At 53.8% G+C, this 12,606-nt stretch overlaps 2 protein-coding genes across 2 annotated transcripts; both read left to right on the forward strand.

Annotated features, from left to right (window-relative positions):
* Nucleotides 1-1,402: 1,402 nt before the first annotated feature.
* On the forward strand, nt 1,403-3,877 carry LOC148643317 (uncharacterized). The gene is made up of 2 exons (XM_088616595.1): nt 1,403-2,990; nt 3,873-3,877. Exons 1-2 carry the CDS (start codon nt 2,369-2,371, stop codon nt 3,875-3,877), a joined length of 627 nt encoding a protein of 208 aa, XP_088472721.1. The 5' UTR covers nt 1,403-2,368.
* Nucleotides 3,878-7,838: 3,961 nt separating this feature from the next.
* LOC148643318 (C-type mannose receptor 2-like) lies at nt 7,839-10,874 on the forward strand (the record flags this gene model as incomplete). Its single annotated transcript, XM_088616596.1, has 5 exons — nt 7,839-8,234; nt 8,924-9,176; nt 9,280-9,633; nt 10,009-10,115; nt 10,485-10,874. Coding segments are annotated over 5 exons (1,284 nt in total), but the record flags the coding sequence as incomplete, so codon positions are not given.
* Nucleotides 10,875-12,606: the final 1,732 nt, after the last annotated feature.

Raw genomic sequence — 12,606 nt, forward strand, 5'->3', positions numbered from 1 at the left:
CCTCAATCCGTCAACCACAAACTCTCCGGGATGAAAGAGAAGGACAGACTCTGTTCGTTCGTTTCGGGGCGCGGGAGGGAAAAAAACAAAAGCTAAACAGATTAAAAAAAAAATTTATTGATGCTTAACAAAAGAACAAAAATTACAATACAGATTAATGTCAAGGGTTTATTTAGTGACCCCCCCCCCCCACCCATCTTACGATCATCACAGGACCTTAAAATAATACTTAACAATACAAGGTCATGCAGACGATCTGAGGACTCTGAGGACAGTCTGGGGTCCCTCAGCTTCAGTCCAGACTGGGGTCTGGGGTCCCTCAGCTTCAGTCCAGACTGGGGTCTGGGATTCCTCAGCTTCAGTCCAGACTGGGGTCTGGGGTCCCTCAGCTTCAGTCCAGTCTGGTCTGGGGCCCCGCAGCTTCAGTCCAGTCTGGGGCCCTTCAGCTTCAGTCCAGTCCAGAATGTGGCCCCTCAGCTTCAGTGCAGTCTGGGGCCCCTCAGCTTCAGTCCGGTCCAGACTGGGGTCCATCAGCTTCGGTCCAGCACAGTCTGGGGTCCCTCAGCTTCGGTCCAGCACAGACTGGGGTCCCTCAGCTCCAGTGCAGCCGTCTGGGGTCCCTCAGCTTCGTTCCAGCACAGACTGGGGTCCCTCAGCTTCGGCCCAGCACAGACTGGGGTCCCTCAGCTTCGGCCCAGCACAGTCTGGGGTCCCTCAGCTTCGGTCCAGCGCAGTCTGGGGTCCCTCAGCTTCGGTCCAGTCCAGTCTGGTGTCCCTCAGGTCCTGTCCAGCTCCAGTCCCTCAGCTCCAGTCCAGTCCAGTCCAGTCCAGTCCAGATCTTAGCTGGCACAGAATCAGGAAAGGAACCTGGAAAGAATATTGTTATTGCAGGTATGAGGGACACAGACACAGAGGTCACCATGACATCAAACAGCAAGAGGAGACTCCTCCTTGAATCACAGACACGACCGGTCGGCGCCCCCCTTTCTGCTCACCTGCACCTCCTCTTCCTCTTCTTGTCCTTCCCGGCAGCCTGCTCCTCCTCTCCCTCGCTCTTCCTCTCCTGACCCACGGTCTCCGCCGCCTCCATCGGCTCGTCCTGATCATCTGTCTCCACCGACACGCACCTCAGGGAGTTTAAAAAGACCCACCAGCGCTTCTGAAGCAGAGACAGGAGAGTCACGTTAAGAGTCAGACTGGACACTCCAGGACATGAACACTGTACTGAGAGAGAGGGGTACATACAGACACACTGACTGGACACTGACTGTACACTGACTGGACAGGAGTAAAGAGAGGATCAGAGCATTACCCACCTTCTTTTTCTTCTGTCTCACAGGAGGTGGTGATTGGACCTCCTCCAGCTGGAGTCCGAGGAGGGAGAGAGGGGGCAGGAGAGGGACAGGTGAGTAAAGTGTCCCAAGAGCACAGAGACTCTGCGGAGATCACACTCGCAGTGAGTGACCTGGGTGTAGCCCACTAATACTGACCCACTGGACACCACAGGACAGAGAGGAGGAGGAGGAGAGAGACACACTGCCTGGACACCACATGACAGAGAGGAGGAAGAGAGAGACACACTGACTGGACAGCACAGGACAGAGAGAGACAGAAAGGAAGGAGAGAGAGAGACAAAGATGAAGGCACAGAAAGACAGCAGGCAAAGAGAAAGATTGAGATTGAGGGACAAACAAACCGAGAGAGAGAGGAAAGAGAGAGAGAGAGACAGAGATCGAGGGACAGACAGACTGACAGATGGGGCTGAAAGAGAGAGATAGAGAGGCAGGGACAGACAGACAGCAGGCCGAGAGAGAGACACTGAGATCGAGGGACAGACAGACAGACTGACAGACAGACAGGGCTGAAAGAGAGAGACAGAGAGGCAGGGACAGACAGACAGCAGGCCGAGAGAGACACTGACAGACAGGGCTGAAAGAGAGAGAGACACTGAGACCCAGGGACAGACAGGACAGGAGGCAGGGTGGGACCAGCACTGACCTCCTTTCTCTCTCCTGCCGGAGGAGCTGTCTCCACCTCCTCTTCCTCCTGCAAGTCAAGAGACAGGCTGAGAGAGAGACGGGCTGGCGGGACATCGGCGAACAGAGCTGAAGGCAGACAGAGCAGAGGAGACAGGCCCAGCTCGGACAACGCAGGACAGACAGAGAGACAGACAGGGAGACACACGGAGAGACACAGGGAGAGAGACCCAGCTGGGACAACGGAGGACAGACAGAGAGCAGGGAGACATGGAAAGACACAGGGAGAGAGGGACAGACACAGAGAAAAAGAGAGACTCAGACAGAAGGACAGAAAGACAGAAAGAGAGAAGTACAGATGGACAAAAAGAGAGAAAAGGACAGATGGACTGATGGATAGAAAGACAGAGAAAAGGACAGAAAGATGGACAGAGAAAAGAACAGAAAGTCAGAAGGACAGAGAAAAGAACAGAAAGACAGAAGGACAGAAAAAGACAGAAAAACAGAAGGACAGATGGACAGAAGGACAGGACAGAGAAAAGGAAAGAAAGACAGAGGGACAGAGAAAAGGACAGAAAGAAAAGGACAGATGGACAGAGAAAAGGACAGAAAGAAAGAAGGACAGATGGACAGAGAAAAGGACAGAAAGACATACAAAAGGACAGAAGGACAGAGAAAAGGACAGATGGATAGAAGGACAGACGGACAGAAGGAGAAAAGGACAGACGGACAGACTCTGCCCCACTGGCCTTGTCAGACATCTCAGCCTCTCTCCTTGCCTGAGGGGGGGGCCGGGGGCGGGGAGCGGAGGGGGGGGACACCGAGCGGAACGAGCCGGACGAGCCCGAGCGGGACGAGCCGGGCGACCCCGGGAGCTCCAGCTGCAGCTCGGCCGCCCTCTCCAGTTTCTGGACGAGCTCGGGGAGACAAGAAGACACCACGGGATTCTGTCCAGCGGGGAGAGGAGGAAACACAACGCAGGGGGGATGAGGAGCAGAGACTACGCCTGGACAGGTGAGTGTGTCCAGTGTGTCCAGTTAGAGTCCGGACAGGTGAGTGTGTACAGTGTGTCCAGTAAGAGTCTGGACAGGTGAGACACAAGACAGAGGTCAGGTCCACAGAGCTCACTCAATCACTACAGCAAGCAGAGACCTCTCGGCCATCAGGACTGTGGGGTTCAGTGTGGGGAGCTGTACGGTATCGGGAGTTTAGGGGTCAGTGTGGGGAGCTGTAGGGTATCGGGAGTTTAGGGGTCAGAGTGGGGAGCTGTAGGGTATCGGGAGTTTAGGGGTCAGTGGAGGGAGCTGTAGGGTATCGGGAGTTTAGGGTTCAGTGTGGGGAGCTGTAGGGTATCGGGAGTTTAGGGTTCAGTGTGGGGAGCTGTAGGGTATCGGGAGTTTAGGGGACAGTGTGGGGAGCTGTAGGGTATCGGGAGTTTAGGGGTCAGTGTGTGGAGCTGTAGGGTATCGGGAGTTTAGGGGTCAGAGTGTGGAGCATTATTATTATTATTATAATACAGCGAGCGCTGCTGGGGGCAGAGAGGTCAGTCGGAGGAGGGCTGGACGCTGGACGCTGGACGGCGGGCGGGAGGGGTGGACTTACGACGCCTCGCCGGGCCCGGGTCCTGCTGCGACCGTGCACAGCCGTGCGGCATCTCTGTTGGTGCATCATCCTGCCGAGACAAGCAGAGTCACATTGGGGAGGGGAGGGGGCGGAGCCACACAGCTGGGCGGCTTGTTCCCCACCCCTGCCCCCCTCTGTGTACAGTAGAGCCTCCTGTCCTGACTGGAGGAGCTCACCCAGCTGTGTCTGGAGAGAAGCCAGGGTATCGGCTTTGTTCCACACCCCCGCCACTCTCTGTGTAGAGGTGCACCTCCTCTCAATATCTTTTTACAGCATGATCACACCAATAAGAGTGGAGTAATGGTAAAAAAAAACAACTTATTTCTCAACTTATTTTGTTATTTCTCGCCAGCGGTGCTTTTGAGCAACTTACCGATTTCACGGGGATACTGCAGAGCGATTCTAAAGCTGAAACTATGATTTGATCGAAGTCGAAGTAACCCGCGAATCTTTTTTTGAAGAAACACGTATTTAGAAAGCGCTATATAGTCCTTTCCTCCTCCTCTCTCTTCACTCGCCACCTCGGACAGACGGGAAACGGGTCCAGCCGTTACCAGCCCAACGGTTACAAAAGCTGCACTTGAATTTAAAGACAAAATCACGTAGAGGGCGCATTCAGCACCCCCACGTCAAACACGGGTTTCTGTGGGGTGGGGTTCAGTGGAATTAGCACCCCCCCAACCCCCAAGTCAAAGAAAGACCAACCTCCACCCCCCTCTAGCAGCCAAGGGCGGAAATTCGGGCAACGCCACATCCAAAAAACACGGGTTCCCCCCCCCCCGTCCTGCGGGGAAAAGAGACGCCATTTTCTTTTCCAAGCACTGCGTGGGACCTCACGACCCCCCCAAAAAAAACGGGCTTCAGAGATGAGGTGAGCACCCCCTGCTGGCCCCACTAATACCTCTCCCAGCAGCAACCTTAGTTTTTCCCAGGAGTCTCCCCTCCAGGTACTGACCAGGCTCCCACCTGCTGGACTCCAGTGGGGAGGGGGCTGCCAGCTAGGAGCTGCAGGGTGAGATGGCTGCTGGGCAAACGATGGCTAAAGAGCTTCCTAGGACACCCTGGACTTCGTGGTCGACTTCCTTCTCTTCAGACGGAGGTGGCTTGAAATCTGTCGCTTTTCAAGGAGTATTGGACACGATGCCTCCCCTGCTATATCCCCGCCAACTGGTGGCACACCGATGACGAGGGCTCTCGGCCTCAATCCATCAAGCACAAACTCTCCGGGATGAAAGAGAAGGACAGACTCTGTTCGTTCATTTCGTTGGGGGGGGAGGGAAAAAACCAAAAGCTAATCAGATTTAAAAAAAATAATTACAATACAGATTAATGTCAAGGGTTTATTAAGTGACCCCCCCCATCTTACAATCATCACAGGACCTTAAAATAATACTTAATAATACAAGGTCATGCAGACGATCTGAGGACTCAGGTTGAGATAATGTGAAAGTTTTCCACAGTCCAGTCTGGGGTCCCTCAGCTTCAGTCCAGACTGGGGTCCCTCAGCTTCAGTCCAGACTGGGGTCTGGGGTCCCTCAACTTCAGTCCGGACTGGGGTCTGGGGTCCCTCAGCTTCAGTCCAGTCCAGTCTGGGGCCCCTCAGCTTCGGTCCAGACTGGGGTCCCTCAGCTTCAGTCCAGCACAGTCTGTGGCCCCTCAGCTCCAGTGCAGTCCAGTCTGGGGCTCCTCAGCTCCAGTCCAGCACAGTCTGGGGTCCCTCAGCTTCAGTCCAGCACAGTCTGGGGTCCCTCAGCTTAAGTCCAGCACAGACTGGTGTCCCTCAGCTTCGGTCCAGCACAGACTGGGGTCCCTCAGCTTCGGTCCAACACAGTCTGTGGTCCCTCAGCTTCGGTCCAGCACAGTCTGGTGTCCCTCAGCTCCGGTCCAGTCCAGTCTGGTGTCCCTCAGCTCCAGTCCAGTCCAGTCTGGTGTCTCTCAGCTCCGGTCCAGTCCAGTCTGGGCCCCCTCAGCTTCGGTCCATCACAGACTGGTGTCCCTCAGCTTCAGTCCAGTCCAGTCTGGTGTCCCTCAGCTCCACTCCAGTCCAGTCCAGTCTGGTGTCCCTCAGCTCCAGTCCAGTCCAGTCCAGATCTTAGCTGGCACAGAACCAGGAAAGGAACCTGGAAAGAATATTGTTATTGCAGGTGTGAGGGACACAGAAACAGACGTCACCATGACATCAAGCAGCAAGAGGAGACTCCTCCTTGAATCACAGACACGACCGGGCGGCGCCCCCCCGTCTGCTCACCTGCACCTCCTCTTCCTCTTCTTGTCCTTCCCGGCAGCCTGCTCCTCCTCTCCCTCGCTCTTCCTCTCCTGACCCACGGTCTCCGCCGCCTCCATCGGCTCGTCCTTATCATCTGTCTCCACCGACACGCAGCTCAGGGAGTTTAAAAAGACGCACCAGCGCTTCTGAAGCATAGACAGGAGAGTCACGTTAAGAGTCAGACTGGACACTCCAGGATATGAACACTGCACTGAGAGAGAGAGAGGGGTTCATACAGACACACTGACTGGACACTGGATAGGAATAAAGAGAGGATCAGAGCATTACCCACCTTCTTTTTCTTCTGTCTCACAGGAGGTGGTGATTGGACCTCCTCCAGCTGGAGTCCGTGGAGGGAGAGAGGGGGCAGGAGAGGGACAAGTGAGTCAAGTGTCCCAAGAGCACAGAGACTCTGCTGAGATCACACTCGCAGTGAGTGAGCCTGGGTGTAGCCCACTAATACTGACCCACTGGACACCACAGGACAGAGAGGAGGAGGAGAGAGACACACTGCCTGGACACCACAGGACAGAGAGGAGGAGGAGAGAGACACACTGACTGGACACCACAGGACAGAGAGGAGGAGGAGAGAGACTGACTGGACACCACAGGACAGAGAGAGACAAAGTTGAAGGCAGAGAAAGACAGCAGGCAAAGAGAAAGATTGAGATTGAGGGACAAACAAACCGAGAGAGAGAGGAAAGAGAGAGAGAGTGATCCTAAACAGACAATACACACTAGCTGAATATTTCACCAAAATAAAAAATAACAAACAGAAACAGACCCTGACGAAGTACAGACTCAGTGACCACAACCTGGCCATAGAATCTGGGCGAAACAGGCAGACCTGGCTGCCAAGAGAGGACAGGCTGTGCTCCCACTGCCAGCGGGGAGAAATAGAGACAGAGGTGCACTTCCTACTGCACTGTGACAGATACTCTGGGATTAGAGAAACATTCTTCCCGAAATTCAGAAATCTAATCCCAGAGTTCCCACACCTGCCAAAACCACAACAGGTCCAAATCCTACTGGAAGAGGGAGGAGGGAACTCAGTTGATCTGGCAGCCAGTATGTGATCTCCTGTCACAGCCTGAGAAACAGTAAGTCTGTCTCCCAATAATGCTCCAGCCGCCAATCCAGCTGTCAATATTTTATAATATGTCTTTGTTGTAAATGTCTGTAACATGTCTGTAGATTTTATTTTACTTCTATTTTTTGTCTTGTTCCATGTTAATTTTATTATTTTTATTTGCTTTGGCAACACTGATTGTACCCATCGGTCATGCTAATAAAATACCTTGAATTTAATTGAATTACCCATCATGGCCTCCTAATCACCCCCCTCTCTGAACTGACTCCATCCCTCTGCTCTAATCCCCACTGAGAGCTGCTGTGTGCTGAGCGGACTGGAGCATCATCCAAGTGGGGGCTGCACACTGGGGGGGGCTGGAGCGGATCCCCCTGACCTGGGAAGAGCTCTGAGGGGGGAGTCCCGGAAAGAGCTCTAGAACTGTAAGGAAGCATTATTCCTGCTGCTGCTGTTACTGCTATAGGGATGTGTTCTCTCACCTGCACTCTTCCCCAGTGACTGCAGAGTCAGCTCGCTTTTCATGAAAAGATAAGTTCCTAATGCAAGAAATTTTAAAGGGTTGATAAAGCGACGTTCTATTCAATTCAACTCGATGGTGCTTTATTAGCATGACCGATGGGTAGAATCAGTGTTGCCAAAGCACATTAGATAATGGATGGGCTGACCACACTGCCAGAGCTGGTTCACATCACCACAGAGAGGACTCCGTCACCCACAGACTTGTCCGTTACAGACGGGGGGTCACCTGTCTCACCAGCGGGGTGACGAGTGAGCTTCGGGTGGAGGACAGCAGGACTGTGGTGTTACTATGTCTCACAATAGATTTAAACAACCTGACTCTGGAGCGTACAGACCCTTTGAGCTGCAATACAGATGGATTTGAGAAACGCACACAACCCATAATTCTGTGTTCCCAGTGCTCTGTCCTCCTGGATCCGGCCTCATCAGGAAGTTCTACTTTGTGGACTCACCCCTGAGCTGGGCCAACGCTCAGAGACACTGCAGAGACAACTGTACTGACCTGGCCTCCATCAACAGCACAGCAGACATGGACACAGTCCTCAACACCACTAACCTGCCCAGTGGCACAGCCTGGATAGGCCTGTACCGAGACTGCAGAGAGAGCTGGCGGTGGTCTGGCGGAGAGCTCGTGACCTTCACCCACTGGAGGAGTCAGCTCCCCTGCGCTGTTCTCAATGCAGCGGGATTCTGGGAGGAGAGAGACTGCAGCGAGGAGGACTACTTCATATGTGAGAGTCAAGGTGAGACGACACTGCACGCAGGGCTCAATCTGAGATCTGTCTTTAGGTATAGACAGAAAAGAACAGGGAGCAGGAAGAGCTGGGTTGCATGGACATTCTGGTATCTGTAGTCTCATCTCACTTTGCAGTCATTATGCGATGAGCATTGTATCTTGGGAAACGTAGTCCTAAATTATATGCACTCATATACACACCAAAGTTAAAATGCACAGACTTCAACACTACCTTTTCCCTGGGATCATCACGTCATGGGAAAAGACCTATCCAGGCCCCTTTTCTTGGAATGTATCTATTAATCTTATTTTCTTTATTACAGTAAGCTGTCACTACTAACGCCTCTTGGTGTGATAGAGCAGTGATCACAAACATCGTACAGCATCAGAAAACATAAACTCACCACAAAGATCTCTCCAAATCACAGAGAATGTTATTGTCCTGAAAAAAACAAAGGCATGCGATAAAGGGTAGTTTGAAATAAAAACAAAATTCAAGCTACAAATTCATCTGACTGGTACCACTTTATACATGATGAACTGTCATGGGTTCGAGCTCAGGAATTCTGCTGGTACACACAGCTGAAGGCATCACAGCTGAAACGTGTTTCTTGTCTTCTCTTTTCAGGAATAAACCTTTACCTATTTAACTAGACACCAGAATGAACAGGAAACAGGAAATGGTGGTTTGCAAAGCACTATGGGATTTGTAGTCTCACAGCTGTACACACCGTGAGAATGAGGAGGTTTGGAGGTCAGCGCGGGGTCACAGGGTGTGGATCGGCCTGTACAACGAGCCCTGGAAGTGGTCAGACCAGGGGGCGTCCAGCTTCAGGAACTGGGCAGGAGGGCAGCCTGGGTCAGCAGGTGGACAGAGATGTGCGCAGGTGGACCTGCAGGGCAGCCCGAGAGGCAGATGGACAGAGACAGACTGCAGTGAGATCAGACCCTTCTTCTGTCACTGGGGTGAGGACGGCTCCGTTTTCCACTTGGGTTTGTGTCCTGAAGGGGCGTCTGGGGACCCTACAGAGACACAGATTCAGCTTTAATTTGTGTCTCTCTCTTCCAGACAGCAGAGAGCTCGTCCTGGTGAGAGAGGAGAAGTCCTTGGCTGAGGCCCTGGATCACTGTCAGACTCGCCACACTGGCCTGGCGGATATCCAGTCACACCAGGAGCAGAGCTACGCTGCTGAAGGGGCCCAGTCTGCTGAGTCCACTCTGGTCTGGCTGGGCCTGAGGCAGAACCGAGTCTCGGGGTCCTGGTTCTGGGCGAACGAGGCTCCCCTGGTCTATCAGAATTGGGGCGCAGGGGGAGCCCCGGGCCGGCCTGCTTCCAGCCCCTGTGGAGCCCTGGACAGAGACAGAGGGGGCAGCTGGACAAACCGCAGCTGTGAGGAGCAGCTGAGCTTCCTCTGCTCCAGAGGTACTGAGGGCGACTCCCTGTTCTGCACGTGTTTGACCAGCAGGTGGCGACAGCAGAGCTGTCTGCTCTCAGACCAGGCCTCTCGCCTGACCGCTGAGCGAGGAGAGATCTGCGCTCGATCTCACACTCCAGTGTAGAACCAGGAGACTGTCGGCCTTGTTAGTGACCCCACACCCCCCGACTGCAGGCCGGCCCCCCTCCTCTCCCCCTCTCACACCTGCATCAGGGGTGAACCAGTGTTGAGGGACCGCCCTGGACTGCAAGTCAAATGTGGTGGCAAACGTTGATTCAATTTTCAAACTGGGGCAACAGTGCTCATTCTCTGTCTCCCTCTCTCTCGGGTATCTCTCTGTCCTGCGACGCCTGTCGCCCCAGATCCACAGAGGAGGACGGGGAAGAGGACCATCCTGAGGCTGAAGATCGCCGGGAGCAGACAGCAGATTCAGAACGACGCCGAGACGAAACAGAGACTCCTGGAGCAGGTAGGCGGGAGCCCCTTCTGGGAGCTGAGTGTGTCTGGTGTGTGACTGGGGTTCCCCCAGGAAGGGATTGTTTCAGACTCCGAGGAGGACGTCCGCGACGAGCCGGACTGTTCCAGATGTCGACAGGTGGGCTATAAAGGGAACCTTCCTGTCCCTGATCCTCAGGGATTCAGATTAAGGGCTCAGCAGGAGAGACGGAGCAGATCTGCTCTGCGACACGATGTTTCACAGATCGAACCCGTGTTGCTCGAATCCAGGGGTGTTAGCGCTGTGTCTGAGGTGCACGCTGGCGCTGTGTGAGCTGTCCTACAGTGCCGCATGCCTGAGTGTTGAGTCACTGCACACAGCTCAGTCCGTCTGTGTCTGCAGATGGATGACCTGCTGGCCCAGCAGGGTCTCCTGGGGAACCACACCCTGCGCTGGAGGGAGCAGCCGGACGGACGGGTTTTCTGCCCGGCAGAAGAGGGAGGAGGCGAGTCTGAGACCCTCCTGCCCGAGACAGGACCCTCCTGCCCAAGACAGGACTCGCTGCCTGAGACGTGATCTGCTGCTTCTGACAGGACCTGTTGTCGCTGCCATGAGCTCCTGCACAGACCCCTGTGGCCTATATAGTGTGTGTGGTGTCCAGCTCTGTCAGTACAGTGTGCGTGTGTGTGTGTGGTGTCCAGCTCTGTCAGTACAGTGTGCGTGTGTGTGTGATGTCCAGCTCTGTCAGTACAGTGTGCGTGTGGTGTCAGTACAGTGTGTGTGTGTGATGTCCAGCTCTGTCAGTACAGTGTGTGTGTGTGTTGTCCAACTGTCAGTACAGTGTGTGTCTGTGTGTGATGTCCAGCTCTGTCAGTACAGTGTGCGCGTGCGCGTGCGCGTGTGTGTGGTGTCCAGCTCTGTCAGTACAGTGTGTGTGTGTGTTGTCCAACTGTCAGTACAGTGTGTGTCTGTGTGTCTGAGTGTGATGTCTGGCTCTGTCAGTACAGTGTGTGTGGTGTCCAGCTCCGTCAGTACAGTGTGCGTGTGTGTGTGATGTCCAGCTCTGTCAGTACAGTGTGTGTGTGTGTGTGTGTGTGTGTGTGTGTGTGTGTGTGTGTGTGTGTGTGTGTGTGTGTGTGTGTGTGTGTGTGTGGTGTCCAGCTCCATCTCTGCTCTGAGTGTCTAACTCTGCTGTCGTGTGTTTTGTCCACAGACCAGTGTGTGTGTCCAGTTTAGACTCGGAGCCAGTCTGACAGCAGAGTGTCCAGTCCAGGCAGTGTGGGACTGCTCGGAGACTCTAGCCTTCTTCACACAACTCTGTGGGCTTCGAGTGATACTGCACTTGTCAAACATGGTCTCTCTTTTAGATCTCATTTGCTTTCATTATACTGCATTTAGAGAAACTACAGAAGTTCAGCAGCATGAACATGTTATTTCATCAACATCCTGATAAAACTGCTGTTGAACTGACTCACATTCTGTACTTCTGTACGGCGCAGAATTCACTGCGCTTATAAAAAGATGTCAAGTTAAAAAGATGTCAGGTTCCCTTCTTTCTAATAAAAGCGCCTGTCACACTGAGCGAGAGGACGTTCTGGGTGGTTTTCCGACTTGAAGCTTGTTAAAAGTCCAGCAGTGAAGTGTCTGGATGCCATTCCACTCGAGTTTGCGTCTGTGGAAACATGAGCGTTGGGGTGTGTTCAGCTGCAGGTTGTTCTCCAGCAGGGTTAATGGCTCTGCGGTGTTGTGAACTGACACGCAGCCCAGTGTCTCCCACAGAGACCAATCCTGCAGCAGCGCCCAGCGCCCTGGGAGAGTCACTCAGGTCAGAGGTCACAACCTCTGTTTGCCCTCTGCATTTCCTCCACAGACTGGGGGGACAGTGTGACACCTGATGTGTTTTTTGTGCATTGTGTGTATTCTACAGTGTGATCCAGGTGTTTGTGGTGCGTTGCTGGTGCAGAACGATCACTATGAGTCTCCCAGGTGGGGTAACTGGTGCAGAATGATCACTGTGTGTCTCCTAGGTGGGGTTACTGGTGCAGAATGATCACTGTGTGTCTCCCAGGTGGGGTTACTGGTGCAGAACGATCACTATGAGTCTCCCAGGTGGGGTAACTGGTGCAGAATGATCTCTGTGCGTCTCCCAGGGGGGGTTACTGGTGCAGACTCCACAGCGCCAGCAGTACCGCCTGCAGCCACCAGAGGGAGACACTCCTGTCCGCTCTCACAGCGGATCGGCTGTCACACTGCTCACAGTGTGTGTGTCCTGTGATGGACTGGTGTCCTGTCCAGGGTGTGTGTGTGTCCTGTGATGGACTGGTGTCCTGTCCAGGGTGTGTGAGTGTCCTGTGATGGACTGGTGTCCTGTCCAGGGTGTGTGAGTGTGTGTGTGTCCTGTGATGGACTGGTGTCCTGTCCAGGATCTGTGAGTGTGTGTCTGTGTCTACACCTGTAGCGGCTGCACTGAAGCCACACCAACAGAAAACAAAAGCAGATCAGCATCGAGCAGATTTTCACAGCT

Source organism: Lepisosteus platostomus, chromosome 22 (genome assembly GCF_059453375.1).
Source record: "Lepisosteus platostomus isolate fLepPlt1 chromosome 22, fLepPlt1.hap1, whole genome shotgun sequence".
In the NCBI taxonomy this organism is placed as follows: domain Eukaryota; kingdom Metazoa; phylum Chordata; class Actinopteri; order Semionotiformes; family Lepisosteidae; genus Lepisosteus; species Lepisosteus platostomus.

Coding starts and splice junctions, on each gene's coding strand:
- LOC148643317 (XM_088616595.1), top strand. CDS start 2,369: ATGGATAGAAAGACAGAGAAAAGGACAGAAAGATGGACAGAGAAAAGA.